This window comes from Salmo salar, chromosome ssa07 (genome assembly GCF_905237065.1).
Source record: "Salmo salar chromosome ssa07, Ssal_v3.1, whole genome shotgun sequence".
In the NCBI taxonomy this organism is placed as follows: Eukaryota; Metazoa; Chordata; class Actinopteri; order Salmoniformes; family Salmonidae; genus Salmo; species Salmo salar.
In genome coordinates, this window is record NC_059448.1 from 30,169,195 (window position 1) to 30,186,778 (window position 17,584).

The 17,584-nt window shown below is 46.3% G+C and overlaps 1 protein-coding gene across 4 annotated transcripts in view; it reads right to left on the reverse strand.

Annotated features, from left to right (window-relative positions):
* Positions 1 to 9,435, reverse strand: part of si:dkey-172j4.3 (diacylglycerol kinase eta) — a 141,356-nt gene extending 131,921 nt beyond the window's left edge. The window contains exons 1-2 of one of the 4 annotated variants that reach the window (XM_045721857.1): positions 9,267 to 9,435; positions 6,766 to 7,079 (exon numbers count right to left, since the gene is read on the reverse strand). In XM_045721857.1, the coding sequence (XP_045577813.1) occupies positions 6,766 to 6,954 (189 nt within the window). In that variant the 5' untranslated portion in view covers positions 6,955 to 7,079; positions 9,267 to 9,435. Of the gene's footprint in view, positions 1 to 6,765; positions 7,080 to 8,618; positions 9,220 to 9,266 lie in introns of those variants that run through there. The other 3 variants (XM_045721858.1, XM_045721856.1, XM_045721860.1) reach the window with 3 other exon arrangements.
* Positions 9,436 to 17,584: the final 8,149 nt, after the last annotated feature.

Here is a 17,584-nt window from a genome sequence, read left to right on the forward strand (position 1 = left end):
TCAAGCTGAACCTCGGCAAGACGGAGCTGCTCTTCCTCCCGGGGAAGGACTGCCCGTTCCATGATCTCGCCATCACGGTTGACAACTCCATTGTGTCCTCCTCCCAGAGTGCTAAGAGCCTTGGCGTGATCCTGGACAACACCCTGTCGTTCTCCACCAACATCAAGGCGGTGACCCGATCCTGTAGGTTCATGCTCTACAACATTCGCAGAGTACGACCCTGCCTCACACAGGAAGCGGCGCAGGTCCTAATCCAGGCACTTGTCATCTCCCGTCTGGATTACTGCAACTCGCTGTTGGCTGGGCTCCCTGCCTGTGCCATTAAACCCCTACAACTCATCCAGAACGCCGCAGCCCGTCTGGTGTTCAACCTTCCCAAGTTCTCTCACGTCACCCGCTCCTCCGCTCTCTCCACTGGCTTCCAGTCGAAGCTCGCATCCGCTACAAGACCATGGTGCTTGCCTCACGGAGCTGTTAGGGGAACGGCACCTCCGTACCTTCAGGCTCTGATCAGGCCCTACACCCAAACAAGGGCACTCCGTTCATCCACCTCTGGCCTGCTCGCCTCCCTACCTCTGAGGAAGCACAGTTCCCGCTCAGCCCAGTCAAAACTGTTCGCTGCTCTGGCACCCCAATGGTGGAACAAGCTCCCTCACGACGCCAGGACAGCGGAGTCAATCACCACCTTCCGGAGACACCTGAAACCCCACCTCTTCAAGGAATACCTGGGTTAGGATAAGGTAATCCTTCTAACCCCCCCTTAAAAGAGTTAGATGCACTATTGTAAAGTGGTTGTTCCACTGGATATTATAGGTGAATGCACCAATTTGTAAGTCGCTCTGGATAAGAGCGTCTGCTAAATGACTAAAATGTAAATGTAAAATGTAAATTGGTGCATTCACCTTATGATATCCAGTGGAACAACCACTTTACAATAGTGCATCTAAATCTTTTAAGGGGGGGGGGTTAGAAGGATTACTTTATCCTATCCTAGGTATTCCTTAAAGAGGTGGGGTTTCAGGTGTCTCCGGAAGGTGGTGATTGACTCCGCTGTCCTGGCGTCGTGAGGGAGCTTGTTCCACCATTGGGGTGCCAGAGCAGCGAACAGTTTTGACTGGGCTGAGCGGGAACTGTGCTTCCTCAGAGGTAGGGGGGCCAGCAGGCCAGAGGTGGATGAACGCAGTGCCCTTGTTTGGGTGTAGGGCCTGATCAGAGCCTGAAGGTATGGAGGTGCCGTTCCCTTCACAGCTCCGTAGGCAATCATCATGGTCTTGTAGCGGATGCGAGCTTCAACTGGAAGCCAGTGGAGAGAGCGGAGGAGCGGGGTGACGTGAGAGAACTTGGGAAGGTTGAACACCAGACGGGCTGCGGCTTTCTGTATGAGTTGTAGGGGTTTAATGGCACAGGCAGGGAGCCCAGCCAACCGCGAGTTGCAGTAATCCAGACGGGAGATGACAAGTGCCTGGATTAGGACCTGCGCCGCTTCTTGTGTGAGGCAGGGTCGTACTCTGCGAATGTTGTAGAGCATGAACCTACAGAAATACCCATACTAACATACTGTATACTACATACTAAATGAGTATATACTGCATACTATATACTATTAGTTCATTGCAGTATACCGTAAACGAATGGTATCCTTTCAGTTAAGCGTACTAGCGCTTCACCCGTCTTCAGGAAGTTGATGCTGTTGCTATGCAACCTCTTGCTAGCTTGTTAGCATAACAAATTACTAGCTAGACATCTTACAACTTCGGGTGAGTTCGTAAATTCAATCTGGAGTGCCAGAGTGTGCTCAGAGTGCGCTCTGGGCGTTCGTAAATTCAGAGCATTGTCATATTGTCCATTTGTAAATTCAGAGAAATTCAGTCAGTTTGTTCGTTCGTAAAATTCTGTGCGTTTTGCTCTTGGAGCGTTCAGAGCACACACTAGATGCTCTGGCCGAGGAGTAGGGTTGATCCGAGCGTTCTGACCTCACAACGGCAGTCAAACACCCAAACTAGCTGGCTAACGTTGGCTAGCTTGCTAGCTACTTCCAGACACAAATGAGAGAACACCTCACTCTGACCATTTTACTAGCCCTAGCAGAGCTGGTTAAGCTGTTTTCACAGCCCTTGCTGTCTCTGCCTGGCCGGTTCCCCTCTCTCCACTGGGATTCTCTGCCTCTAACCCTATTACAGGGGCTGAGTCACCTGGCTTACTGGTGTTCTTCCATGCCATCCCTAAGAGGGGTGCATCACTTGAGTGGGTTGAGTCACTGAAGTGGTCTTCCTGTCTGGGTTGCCCCCCCCCCCCCCCGGGTTGTGCCGTGGCGGAGATCTTTGTGGGCTATTCTCGGCTTTGTCTCAGGATGGTAAGTTGGTGTTTGAAGATATCCCTCTAGTGGTGTGGGGGCTGTGCTTTGGCAAAGTGGGTGGGGTTATATCCTGCCTGTTTGGCCCTGTCTGGGGGTATCATCGGATGGGGCCACAGTGTCTCCTGACCCCTCCTGTCTCAGCCTCCAGTATTTATGCTGCAGTAGTTTGTGTCAGGGGGCTAGGGTCAGTCTGTTATATCTGGAGTATTTCTCCTGTCTTATCCGGTGTCCTGTGTGAAGTATGCCCTCTCTAATTCTCTCTTTCTTTCTCTCTCTCAGAGGACCTGAGCCCTAGGACCATGCCTCAGGACTACCTGGCATGATGACTCCTTGCTGTCCCCAGTCCACCTAGCCGTACTGCTGCTCCAGTTTCAACTGTTCTGCCTGTGGCCATGGAACCCTGACCTGTTCACCGGACGTGCTACCTGTCCCAGACCTGCTGTTTTCAACTCTCTAGAGACAGCAGGAGCGGAAGAGATACTCTCAATGATCGGCTATGAAAAGCTAACTGACATTTACTCTTGAGGTGCTGACTTGTTGCACCCTCGACAACTACTGTGATTATTATTATTTGGCCATGCTGGTCATTTATGAACATTTGAACATCTTGGCCATGTTCTGTTATAATCTCCACCAGGCACAGCCAGAAGAGGACTGGCCACCCCTCATAGCCTGGTTCCTCTCTAGGTTTCTTCCTAGGTTTTGGCCTATCTAGGGAGTTTTTCCTAGCCACCGTGCTTCTACACCTGCATTACTTGCTGTTTGGGGTTTTAGGCTGGGTTTCTGTATAGCACTTTGAGATATCAGCTGATGTAAGAAGGGCTATATAAATACATTTGATTTGATTTATCTAGAGCGTTGGTGAGTGTAACTGTGCTGGTGGCAACAATTTAATTGCGTTTTTTTTGCAAACGTTTACTGACACCGGCCATATTCAATGGGTGTTGAGCGTTCGTAAATTCATCAGTTATTCTGCGCTCTGGCACACTCAGACAAGAGTGCTCTGAAATCGGAGTAGATAGCCAGAGCGAATTAACAATGTCCATAAAGAAAGCACAACGATTTTACCATGAAGCTAAGCTAAGAATGATGTGAATAATCAAGTCAATAAACATTGGGTAGTTAGTTAGATAGCATATAGTTAATATACTGGTGTATTAGTAGCCAACTAATGTTAGGTAGCTGGCTAACATACCGGTACATACTGCTGTAATGATATGCTATGTGGTTCGTAAGGATAGCGTAGCTAACAAACTATCAGCCAACATAACGTGTAATGTAACTTTATTACGTAACGTTACTTTATTACATTTATCAAAATGTTCTTAACATTTGACATAATTAGTTAAAACAATGAATTTGTATCCACTCTCGTCGGACTTCAGCTGCATATTTTCCTCCATTTTCTTAAAATCTGAAAACGTTGTGAAACCACGACTACTTTCTGAAGAATTGCATTATGGGCCCTAAAAGCACGGAAATAGTGTCCACTGCTTGTATACTTCGTATTTTGGTGAATGTAGAACGACATCTGGGAACTTTTGGCATACTAACTGTATCCATACTATGACCAATAAGCATACTACATACTCAATTTACTTTACAAATAGTATAGTTAGTGCAGTTAGTATGAGTATTCGAATACAGCTCATGTTTAGTATCACAATGCTCGTGTAACAGTGTAGGTTCCGTCCCTCTCTTCGCCCCAACCCGGGCTCGAACCAGGGACCCTTGCACACATCAACAACTGACACCCACGAAGCATCATTACCCATCGCGCCACAAAAGCCACGGCTCTTGCAACGCAAGGGGAACAACCACTTCAGGTCTCAGAGCGAGTGACGTCACTGATTGAAACACTATTAGCGCACACCACCGCTAACTAACTAGCCATTTCACATCGGTTACACTCGATCACGATACTCGATACCAAAACGATAACAAAACGATACCACAACAAACAAAAAAGAAGGCGTATTAGCCAAAGTCACACAATGGCACTTCATCCAGACAGATAAACTCAGCTACTGCTCTGTTCAATATCATTACATTTGAAAATGTTTATGCACATTTTTTCAGAGACAGCCATGTATGCATTAATGAATCAATTATACAATCATACAATCAATCTGACTTTGTTTTTACCAACCTAACTACAAAACAACATAATGATAATAATTTATTTGAATGGTACATCTCTATTGATAAACTGGGTAAATCAAGATGTATCTTAGGTCAATTCACATTACAGGTGAATGCATATTATTCAATAGGAGTGTGTGCGTGCATTGAGATATTGAGCTTGTTTTAGCTGATTTCATGGGGCTACAGATGACAAAACAATCCCTTCCATTTAAGACTTATTTTAATTGAGACTGCTAGGAGAACATATTATTTTATTGTACTGGTCAACAACATTTGAATAGAAGAAGCATTTTTTAAAGTGAGCGATGTCTCTTTAAAAAAGTAATGACGTAATTCGCCAGGCAGAACGTGGCTGTGGAATATTACTTTGTGGCTATGGAATCTAGTGGAAACCAGATGGGAGGTGAGGAAGACGAAGAAGTGAATTCGTTTTTGGCGGTGAGGGAAACGAAGTGAATTAATAAAGTTTTTGGTGACAATCAGCTTTGAAATCAGCATATATTGCATTATGGTTTGCAACAACTAGGGTTGTGAATTCAGCTGTAAGCTAGCAAGGAAAGTTAGCCTACAAATTAAAGATAGAAGCTACCAATATCGTCTTGCATTGTGTAAAGGTGTTCTAGCCTGTATGGACATTGTTTTGCGAAAAGTAATAAAAATGTTCAAAATGTCTACATGCCGCGTTGCATTATTCAAGTGTGATAACTTCTGTGCAGCATGAGTGGGGAGGTAACAATGCAGCCAGATAGATCGAGCAATGAATAAGTGGAGCAGGCACTTTGGTCTTCACTCTATAAACGGGCTGCGCTGATACAGACTTGATCCTCTCAATCACGTGAGACACATTTGACAGAAGTAATGAACATTGAAAAAATGATGGTACCGAACCTTTTTAGTTTTCGATGCCAGCTGCCCAACAAAAGGCTACCTTTCATCAGCTACCTGTCATCAGTATTCCTCAGAGATGGGGCCATACCACAAACTATTTAATACAATTCCACATTGCATTCTGTCTCTGTTGCTCATTCAGTTAATCATTCAGCCTGTACTAGAATTAAAAAAAAATATATATATATATATATATATATATATATATTTTTTTTTTTTCATTACTATATATATATATATATATATATAGTAATGAAACAGCAGGCAGGGAGCAGGTCTCAAACCCTCGACCTTCAAGCCCGAAGTCCGGCGCGCTATTGACTGTGCCGAAAAAGCATGCTCGAGCGGCAGAGTCGATTTCCGCGCTTATAAACCCAGGGTCGTCACACTACTCCCTCCTTTCAACGAGCGCGTCCTCGCGCTAGCTTGCGACTCAACGTCTTACAGGAACGCGCTCACCGGCCAAGCACACGCACTGTCGTGGATGCAAGGTCCGATCACTTCCGACACCAATGTAATGAAACAGGCAGGCAGGGAGCAGGTCTCGAACCCTCGACCTTCAAGGCCGAAGTCCGGCGCGCTATCGACTGTGCCGCAAAAGCATGCTCGAGCGGCAGAGTCGATTTCCGCGCTTATAAACCCAGGGTCGTCACAATATATATATATATGTCATTCAGCAGATGCTTTTATCTAATGCGACTTACAGTCATGTGTGCGTAAAGTTATTATATATTGGTGGTCTCAGGCATCGACCCCACTATCCTGGCATTTGCAAGCACCATACTCTACCAACTACCAGCTGAGCTATTTGCATATCTCTGGTCAAAGGTAGTGCAATGTATTGGGAAAAGTGCACTCTATGGGAAAGGGCATAGGCCAATAGGGTATCATTTGATTGAACCAGCTGTCTCAGGAACAAACACAGCCATGAGATCACTATAAAAGCAACACCATATAGGTGACAGCTATGGCTTCATATTGATCCACAATGATCTATGACTGTCAATCAGTAACTGTAACGATTCAACCCGGCAATCACTATAAATGTATTGACCAAATTCAAACAAACTTTATGTCTTACTCAATAATACACTGTTATTAATCAGTTACTAATCAGTTGCCAATGATGTGTGTGGGTGTGAGTGTGTTTTCAGAACATTAAGCCTAGGCCTACTATCCTAACCAGGATCAATTCCACAGTTCATCTCTCATGATGACAAGAAAAATGTGATTTGGAGTCCCATAGGGCGGCGCAGCTTCGTCCGGGTTTGGCCGGGGTAGGCCTTCATTGTAAATAAGAATTTGTTCTTAAATGACTTGCCTAGTTAAATAAATGTTCAATAAAAAAATGATTTGTGTGTGTGTGTCTCTCCTACCTTGGCACGTAACTGTCCTGACGTGGACACTTTCCGGATCAGCTTCTGCTCCGTCTCGTCCGTCTCTCCGTCGCTATCCGAGCTCTCTTCCCCGGGTTCGGGCTGCCCTAGGCGGTCAGATTCCTGTGAAGACGTCAACTCCCGCGGTTCTTGGACGTACAAGACATTCGGGTTTAGTTTGGAAGCCATGATGGTGATTGTTTGAAGGAACGGACTTGGGAAAAGGAGGAGAGGAGAAGATGCGACGTGATGTGCGTGACCAGACTTCAATCTTTACACTTCTTCGTCCGTTGATCTAAGGTAGCCTCGATCCTCTGAAAAGATGAATGATTCATATTTTATTATTTAAAAAAAGTGCCAGTTGGCAGTTAGTTAGGCAGGTGTTTGAAATATCCTCGTATGTCAGAGCAAGACAGTTTGAAATGTCCCCGTATAGAGCAAATCAGTTTGCCACTCTCACTCTTTGGGTTTGCGTTTTGATGGTGTAAGGCATATGGACTGTACCATTGTGTGAAATCATTATTTTAATTCGTGCAAACTGTTAAAATGGCTTAACTTGGGTGGTGTTACTGTTAACACAGTTCAGAAAATGGAGTGTTGCTAGGGTGGGAGTGACTGAGTTCATTTTCTTTCTCTTTAGTGGTTCCTCTGCTTAACTGTCTTAGTCACTGCATGATGTGGTGAAGCCTATAGCACTTGTGTGAATACCAACACAATCATTTTGACTTTATGCAAACTGTTAGAATGGTTAACCTGGGTACTGTTAAACTGTTTAGCCGGTTGTTGAGTTAAAACAAACATAGAGCTACATTTGGCTGCCCACAACATGACATGTAGGCCTATTTCTCTACATAGGGCAATGATAAGACTTACTCATTGTATAACAGCTTTTTCTGAACATCTGCCATTGATGATAATGAAGATGATGATGATGGTTATTACAAAGGATAGGCCTAATATAGCATTAAATGATGACATGACAATAAGCCTTCATGCTTCAACAGTGATGAAAAGACAGTCATAAAATATAACATGATTACAAAAAACTGTAACTGTAACCCGTTACATTAAGCCTTTAGAAAATGCAGTATATGGCATTCATTTTTCACATGCAAATAGCAGTTTTCAGTAGTGCTCAAACCATGCCATTTCATGAGAGTAGTCCTCCATGACAAGAAGATAAACAACAGAGTAGGCTAAAAAGTCCTTAATATTTGGGTTATGCTCAGGTAAAACAATTTGCCTAATCTATATTTCCATATTACAGAGTCCTACTCTTGAAGATCAAGGGGTATTCAATTAGGCTAATTGGAATGACTGGAAATCTGACAGACACTGGTTTTTAATGTAAAGATAGGCTATAGCCTAATCGTATTATTATCTACATCAGAAAGCAAAGCGTTGGAAGAAGCCTACACAACCAACCGATAAAGTAAATTCCAACATCCATTTATGGCCACCAGCTACGTAAACTCTTAACATCGATTTATCCTGCAACAGATGTCGTTCAATTGGTAATATTAATTTGTATCTTCATCTAATGCCTCTTAAAGGGAAATTAATCTAAAAATAACTGAAAGTAATCAGATTATGTTACTGAGTTTGTGTGATCCAAAAGTTACGTTACTGATTACAATTTTGGACAGGTCACCAGTAACTGTAAAGAATTAGGCTACATTTAGAAAGTAACACACACACAGGATTGTCATAAAAATCATGCACACACATTCCAGTAGGCTATTACAACACACACACCGCATGAACATTTCAATTTGTCACTTTCAAGTCATTTTGGCATATAAATGTTATAATATGTATCGCAATAACATCATGCTATATTTCTCAGTGGTCACCTGCAGTCGAGTGGTTGCTAACAGAACACCTGACTGTCATCATGTGTCTCAAGTGTGTGTCCTGTTTCCTTGGTTTCAGCTCTCTGAATTTAACCGACGTGTTGCTACTACACAACGAACGACCGACCTCACCATCTAGTCTACAGTAGCCAAAGAGCAGTATGATTACAAATCATATGACGATACATTATAGCGCTATGCGTTTATAAGGCTATTTCTTTTGAGACGAAAACGTTAAAAAATAAACAGATTTTTCTGTAACCTTCAGTTATTTTCTTCTTTGGAACAACAAGCAGTAGCGCGTCGCCAGGGCTTCGTTCTACCTTTTAGAACTGGCGGCTCTCGAGCGACAACGTTTGATCATTCATTCCATTGAGAATGGGATCGTTAATAACGACGGAGACTGCCACAAAACACGGATTTCAATACTATCCATTCATCCGTTCATCTATCAACGTATTCATTAATTTATTCCGTTCACCGGCGAAGCTCAGTAAAAACCGTTTCAATTCTAAAAAAACGATCGTCAAAATCCGGTAGCCTAAACCAGCCTCTTTCAAGGTAACGTTTAGGAACGAACACCGTAGCAAGCTGTGGTGCCATGCATCTGTATTCTACCGGGGGCGATTAAATAAGTATCTCTGTTACCGTGGCGTCCCCCGCTGCTTTTGCCCGGCCTGGGTACCTGTCTCTCGGCTTGAATCCTCCCACACGACTGAGCACTATCAAATCTCTGGTTCTCTCCCTCCGCTCTCACACCGACACACACTATACGCATAGCATCGGGGGCGATTTGAATCAGTTGGTTGGGAGGGGAGGAGGAGATGGGGGGAGACAGAAGAGCTTAGAGGAAGGAGGGTGATTTGAAGGCTACTTAAACTAGCCTTCACGAGAATGCAGTGAAACAGAGAGAGAGATTAAATCAAAACTGCAAGCTATTTCTTCCCAGGTTAAACGGGGGAGTGAAACATTTACAATGAAAGCACCCACAGCACCGGATAATTGTAATCAGTTTACCGGCAGTAATCAAATATGCATGGAAGATAGTTAGCCATGGTTCGGGCAGTGGTTGTTGTCTCAATTCAAGGGGCTTTATTGGCATGGGGTAACATATGATTATATTGCCAAAGCAAGTGAAATTGACAGAGAAAAGTGAAATAAACAATAAAAAGTAAATATTACACTCACAAAAGAATAAAGACATTTCAGATTTGCAAATAGTTAAAGTACAAAAGGGAAAATAAATATATATGGGTTGTATTTACAATAGTGTTTGTTCTTCACTGGTTGCTCTTTTCTTGTTGCAGCAAGTCACACATTTTGCTGCTGTGATGGCACACTGTGGTATCTCACACAATCGATATGAGACTTTATCAAAATTGGATTTGTTTTCGAATTCTTTGTAGGTCTGTGTAGTCTGAGGGAAATATATGTCTCTAATATGGTCATACATTTGGCAAGAGGTTAGGAAGTGCAGCTCAGTTTCCAGATTTTGTGGGCAGTGTGTACATAGCCTGTCTTCTCTTGAGAGCCAGGTCTCTCTACGGCAACCTTTCTCAATAGCAAGGCTATGCTCACTGAGTCTATACATAGTCATAGCTTTCCCGAATTTTGGGTCAGTCATAGTGGTCAGGAATTCTACCACTGTGTACTCTCTGTTTAGGGCCAAATAGCATTCTAGTTTGCTCAGTTTTTTTGTTAATTCATTCCAATGTGTAAAGTAATTTTTTACTTTTTGTTTTCTAATGATTTGGTTGGGTCTAATTGTGTTGCTGTCCGGGGGCTCTGTGGGGTCTGTTTGAGTTTGTGAACAGAGCCCTTGGACCAGCTTGCTTAGGGGACTCTTCTCCAGGTTCATCTCTCTGTAGGTGATGGCTTTGTTATGGAAGGTTTGGGAATCACTTCCTTTTAGGTGGTTGTAGAATTTAACGGATCTTTTGTGGATTTTGATAATTAGCGGGTATCGGCCTAATTCTGCTCTGCATGCATTATTTGGTGTTTTACATTGTACACAGTGTCACGTCCTGACCAGTAAAGGGGTTATTTGTTATTATATACTGCTCAAAAAAATAAAAGGAACACTTAAACAACACATCCTAGATCTGAATGAAAGAAATAATCTTATTAAATACTTTTTTCTTTACATAGTTGAATGTGCTGACAACAAAATCACACAAAAATAATCAATGGAAATCCAATTTATCAACCTATGGAGGTCTGGATTTGGAGTCACACTAAAAATTAAAGTGGAAAACCACACTACAGGCTGATTCAACTTTGATGTAATGTCCTTAAAACATGTCAAAATGAGGCTCAGTAGTGTGTGTGGCCTCCACGTGCCTGTATGACCTCCCTACAATGCCTGGGCATGCTCCTGATGAGGTGGCGGATGGTCTCCTGAGGGATCTCCTCCCAGACCTGGACTAAAGCATCCGCCAACTCCTGGACAGTCTGTGGTGCAATGTGGCGTTGGTGGATGGAGCGAGACATGATGTCCCAGATGTGCTCAATTGGAGTCAGGTCTGGGGAATGGGTTGGCCAGTCCATAGCATCAATGCCTTCCTCTTGCAGGAACTGCTGACACACTCCAGCCACATGAGGTCTAGCATTGTCTTGCATTAGGAGGAACCCGTGGCCAACCGCACCGGCATATGGTCTCACAAGGGGTCTGAGGATCTCATCTCGGTACCTAATGGCAGTCAGGCTACCTCTGGCGAGCACATGGAGGGCTGTGCGGCCCCCCAAAGAAATGCCACCCCACACCATGACTGACCCACCGCCAAACCAGTCATGCTGGAGGATGTTGCAGGCAGCAGAACGTTCTCCACGGCGTCTCCAGACTCTGTCACGTCTGTCACGTGCTCAGTGTGAACCTGCTTTCATCTGTGAAGAGCACAGGGCGCCAGTGGCGAATTTGCCAATCTTGGTGTTCTCTGGCAAATGCCAAACGTCCTGCACGGTGTTGGGCTGTAAGCACAACCCCCACCTGTGGACGTCAGGCCCTCATACCACCCTCATGGAGTCTGTTTCTGACCGTTTGAGCAGACACATGCACATTTGTGGCCTGCTGGAGGTCATTTTGCAGGGCTCTGGCAGTGCTTCTCCTGCTCCTCCTTGCACAAAGGCGGAGGTAGCGGTCCTGCTGCTGGGTTGTTGCCCTCCTATGGCCTCCTCCACGTCTCCTGATGTACTGGCCTGTCTCCTGGTAGCGCCTCCATGCTCTGGACACTACGCTGACAGACACAGCAAACCTTCTTGCCACAGCTCGCATTGATGTGCCATCCTGGATGAGCTGCACTACCTGAGCCACTTGTGTGGGTTGCAGACTCCGTCTCATGCTACCACTAGAGTGAAAGCACCACCAGCATTCAAAAGTGACCAAAACATCAGCCAGAAAGCATAGGAACTGAGAAGTGGTCTGTGGTCCCTACCTGCAGAACCACTCCTTTATTGGGGGTGTCTTGCTAATTGCCTATAATTTCCACCTGTTGTCTATTCCATTTGCACAACAGCATGTGACATTTATTGTCAATCAGTGTTACTTCCTAAGTGGAGAGTTTGATTTCACAGAAGTGTGATTGACTTGGAGTTACATTGTGTTGTTTAAGTGTTCCCTTTATTTTTTTGAGCAGTGTAGTTTGGTCAGGACGTGGCAGGGCGTATTTGTTTTATATGGTTTTGAGTGTGTGTTTCTGTAGAGGGGTGTTTGATTTATGTATTCCGGGGTTTTTGGTTTAGTTCTATGTTGTATAGTTCTATGTCTGTTCTAGGGTGTTTAATTCTATGTTTAGGTATTTGGGATTGGGGCCTTCAATTGGAGGCAGCTGTGTATCGTTGCCTCTGATTGAAGGTCCTATAATTAGGAGTATGTTTGTTTTGGGGATTGTGTGTCACGACTGTCTGGGACCAGTGGAGAGGTGGAATCAGGAGCAGGAGACAGAGGGCCGGAGCAACGGTGTTTTAATAATATTATTGACACGCAATAGCCGTAGGGCACCAGGCACGTGGCGAAGTCTGCCAGGGGAAAAACACCTTCCCAAAATAAGTGCACTGGAAACGAAAAGCGCACGGGGCGCAGCCCGGCAATAATAATCTACAATAACAATTTATAATCACAACTGTCCTGAGTGGACAATAAACAATCCCGCACGAGAACCCCAACTGAAAATACACACTAAATAACCCCCCACTAATGACAAACACAAACACAAAACAGGTGCGAGATAGACAGACAGACAAAACCAAAAGACACAGAAACAACGATCGGTGGCAGCTAATAGGCCGGCGACGACGACCGCCGAGCGCCGCCCGACCGAGGAGGGGCGCCACCTTCGTTAGATACTGTGACATTGTGGGAGGTTGTTCTTTGTACTGCTGTGTGAGCCTACAAGACTGTTTGTCGTCCGTTCTTTGTTTTTGTGTTTTATTTTGTAAATAAACATGAGCATTCACGTACCCGCTGCGCCTTGGTCCATTCACTACGACGACTGTTACAGAACCTTCCACCAACAACAGACCAAGAAGCGAGCCCAGGAGGAGCAAGGATCCTGGGCCAGGGAAAGAAGGGAGCAGCACCTGGAGTGGAGAAAGCAGCGCGCTCGGGAGGTGATGGCATCCTGGTCGCTGGAGGTATTAGAGGCAAGGATAGACTGGAAGTGGGAACAACTACTGGGCCATTGTGACAGCCAGCCTGGGAAGCAGGTAGAGGTGGAGAGGCACCCCCAATAATTTTTTTGGGGGGGCACACGGGTAGTTTGGCTGGGCCAGGGTTAAGCCCCAAGCCAACTCCCCGTGCTTATTGGAGGCAGCCTATTACTGGTCAGGTCCCGTGCTTTGGAGTGATGCGCACGGCATCGAGGCCAAATATTCACAGGCCGGTGTGCCCGGTTCCAGCGCCCCGCATTTGCCAGGGGGAAGCGGCATCCAGCCAGTAAGGGTGGAGCCAGTACTGCGCTCAAGACCGCCAGTGCGTCTTCACGGCCCAGTGTATCCTGTTCCCGCTCCTCGCACTAGCCGTGAGGTGCGTGTCTCCAGTCTGATACCTCCAGTACCAGCCCCACGCACTAGGCTTCCAGTGGGTCAGCCCAGTCCAGTACGTCCTGTTCCCGCTCCTCGCACTAGCCTTGAGGTGCGTGTCTCCAGTCTGATACCTCCAGTACCAGCCCCACGCACTACTCTTCCAGTGGGTCAGCCCAGTCCAGTACGTCCTGTTCCCGCTCCTCGCACTAGCCTTGAGGTGCGTGTCTCCAGTCTGATACTTCCAGTACCAGCCCCACGCACTAGGCTTCCAGTGCATCAGCCCAGTCCAGTACGTCCTGTTCCTGTTCCTCGCACTAGCCCTGTGGTGCGTGTGCTTAGTCTGGTGCGCCCTAAGCCAGCCCCACGCACCAGGCCTCCAGTGCGTCAGCCCAGTCCCGAGCTTCCGACGACAGTGCCTCGTCCAGAACTTCCGGCGACAGTGACTCGTCCAGAACTTCCGGCGACAGTGACTCGTCCAGAACTTCCGGCGACAGTGCCTCGTCCAGAACTTCCGGCGACAGTGCCTCGTCCAGAGTGTCCGGCGACAGTGCCTCGTCCAGAGTGTCCGGCGACAGTGCCTCGTCCAGAGTGTCCGGCGACAGTGCCTCGTCCAGAGTGTCCGGCGACAGTGCCTCGTCCAGAGTGTCCGGCGACAGTGCCCCGTAGAGCGACGGCCCACTGTCCGGAACCAAGAGAGACGGCCCACTGTCCGGAACCAAGAGAGACGGCCCACTGTCCGGAACCAAGAGAGACGGCCCACTGTCCGGAACCAAGAGAGACGGCCCACAGTCCGGAGCGCCCAGAGTCGGCCCACAGTCCGGAGCGCCCAGAGTCGCCCCACAGTCCGGAGCGCCCAGAGTCGCCCCACAGTCCGGAGCGCCCAGAGTCGCCCTACAGTCCGGAGCTCCCAGAATATAGTCCAGGGTCTACAGTGACATGCTTCAGGCCAAGGTATTCAGTAGGGGTGGACTGGTCAGGTGGGGGACTAAGGCCTGAGCCTGAGCCACCTCCACTGTAGGAAGTTTGGGGAGGGGGGGTGTAGCATGGGAGCCGTCGGTGACGGCAGCCACCCTCCCTTCCCTCCCTTTAGTAAGGGGTTTATTTTTGTAGATTTTTTGTTGTTGTCAGGTGCATCCGGGGTCTGCACCTTTGGGGGGGTGGGGGTACTGTCACGTCCTGACCAGTAAAGGGGTTATTTGTTATTATAGTTTGGTCAGGACGTGGCAGGGGGTATTTGTTTTATATGGTTTTGAGTGTGTGTAGAGGGGCGTTTGATTTATGTATTCCGGGTTTTTGGTTTAGTTCTATGTTGTATAGTTCTATGTCTGTTCTAGGGTGTTTAATTCTATGTTTAGGTATTTGGGATCGGGGCCTTCAATTGGAGCCAGCTGTGTATCGTTGCCTCTGATTGAAGGTCCTATAATTAGGAGTATGTTTGTTTTGGGGATTGTGGGAGGTTGTTCTTTGTACTGCTGTGTGAGCCTACAAGACTGTTTGTTGTCCGTTCTTTGTTTTTGTGTTTTATTGTGTAAATAAACATGAGCATTAACGTACCTGCTGCGCCTTGGTCCATTCACTACGACGACCGTTACACACAGGATATTTTAGCAGAATTCTGCATGCAGTCTTAATTTGGTGTTTATCCCATTTTGTGAATTGATGGTTGGTGAGCTGACCCCCAAACCTCACAACCATAAAGGGTAATGGGTTCTATAACTGATGCAAGTCTTTTTAGCCAGATCCTAATTGATGTGTTGAATTGTATCTTTATTTTGATGTCATTGAAGGCCCTTCTTGCCTTGTCTCTCAGATCATTCGCAGCTTTGTGGAAGTTACCTGTTGCGCTGATGTTTAGGCCGAGGTATGTATCGTTTTTTGTGTGCTCTAGGGCAACGGTGTCTAGATGGAATTTGTATTTGTGGTCCTGGCAACTGGACCTTTTTTGGAACACCATTACTTTTGTCTGACAGAATCTGTGCAGAAGATCTAAGTGCTGCTGCAGTCGCTCCTTGGTTGGGGACAGAAGCACCAGATCATCAGCAAACAGTATACATTTGACTTTGACAGATTCTAGTAGGGTGAGGCCGGGTGCTGCAGACTGTTGTAGTGCCCTCTCCAATTCGTCGATATATATGTTGAAGAGGGTGGGGCTCAAGCTGCATCCCTGTCTCACCCCACAGCCATGTGAAAATAAATGTTTTTTTCCCATTTTAACCACACACTTGTTGATTGTGTATATGCATTTTATAATGTCGTATGTTTTCCCCCAACACCTCTACATCAATTTGGATAGCAGACCCTCATGCCAAATTGATTAAAAAGCTTTTTTGAAGTCAACAAAGCATGAGAAGACTTTGCATTTGTTTTGTGTTGTTTGTCAATTAGGGTGAGCAGGTTGAATACATGGGCTGTCGTACAGTAATTTGGTATAAAGCCAGTTTGACATTTGCTCAGTACATTGTTTTCACTGAGGAAATTTGCTGTTAATGATAATTCAAAGGATTTTCCTAAGGTTGCTGTTGATGTACAGTACCAGTCAAAAGTTTGGAAACATCTACTCATTCAAGGATTTTTCTTTATTTTTACTATTCTATTTTATTTCTTTATTTTATTTAACCTTTATTTATCTAGGCAAGTCAATTTTCTACATTGTAGAATAATAGTGAAGACATCAAAACTATGAAATAACACATAAGGAATCATGTAGTAAGCAAAAAAGTGTTAAACAAATCCAAATATATTTTATTTTTAGATAAAATATTACATTTATTTGATTTGTTTAGCACTTTTTTGGTTACTACATGATTCCATATGCTATTGTCACAGAAGTTGTCATGTAGAGAAGAGGACCAAGGCGCAGCGGGATTGTGGACACTCATGTTTATTAAAGGAAACATGTAAAGCATCCACTTGAACAAAAAAACAATAAACAGTACTTACAACGGTAACAGTGTGGCAGGCTCAAACCAACGCAGTGCACACAAACAACCACCCACAACCCCAAAGAAAAACACACACACCTATATAGGACTTCCAATCAAAGGCAACTCAACACACCTGCCTTCAATTGGAAGTCCCAATCACCCACACAACATTTAACAAACACAAACCACCTGCCACATCCTGACCAAGACTAACACAATACACCCTCTGCTGGTCAGGACGTGACAGTACCCCCCCTTCAAGGTGCAGACCCCGGGATGCACCTAAAAAAAAGAAAAACACAAGAAAATACCCAATACCCCCACATACCCAACAAACAATAACCCCTAACAAATAAGGGAGGGAAGGGAGGGTGGCTGCCGTCAACGACGGCCCTGTGCTACACCCTCCCTCCCCAACCCACCTATCCTGGAGGTGGCTCAGCTGCAGGCCGTTCCGGGCAGTCGGGCCACTCTGGCAGCTCGGGGCAGTCGGGGCACTCTGGCAGCTCGGGGCAGTCTGGGCAGTCTGGCAGCTCGGGGCAGTCTGGGCAGTCTGGCAGCTCGGGGCAGTCTGGCAGCTCGGGGCAGTCTGGGCAGTCTGGGCAGTCTGGCAGCTCGGGGCAGTCTGGGCAGTCCGGCAGCTCGGGGCAGTCTGGCCACTCCGGCAGTTCGGGGCAGTCTGGCCACTCCGGCAGTTCGGGGCAGTCTGGCCACTCCGGCAGTTCGGGGCAGTCTGGCCACTCCGGCAGTTCGGGGCAGTCTGGCCACTCCGGCAGTTCGGGGCAGTCTGGCCACTCCGGCAGTTCGGGGCAGTCTGGCCACTCCGGCAGTTCGGGGCAGTCTGGCCACTCCGACAGTTCAGGGCAGTCTGGCCACTCCGGCAGTTCAGGGCAGTCTGGCCACTCCGGCAGTTCAGGGCAGTCTGGCCACTCCGGCAGTTCAGGGCAGTCTGGCCACTCCGGCAGTTCAAATCAAATCAAATTTATTCATATAGCCCTTCGTACATCAGCTGATATCTCAAAG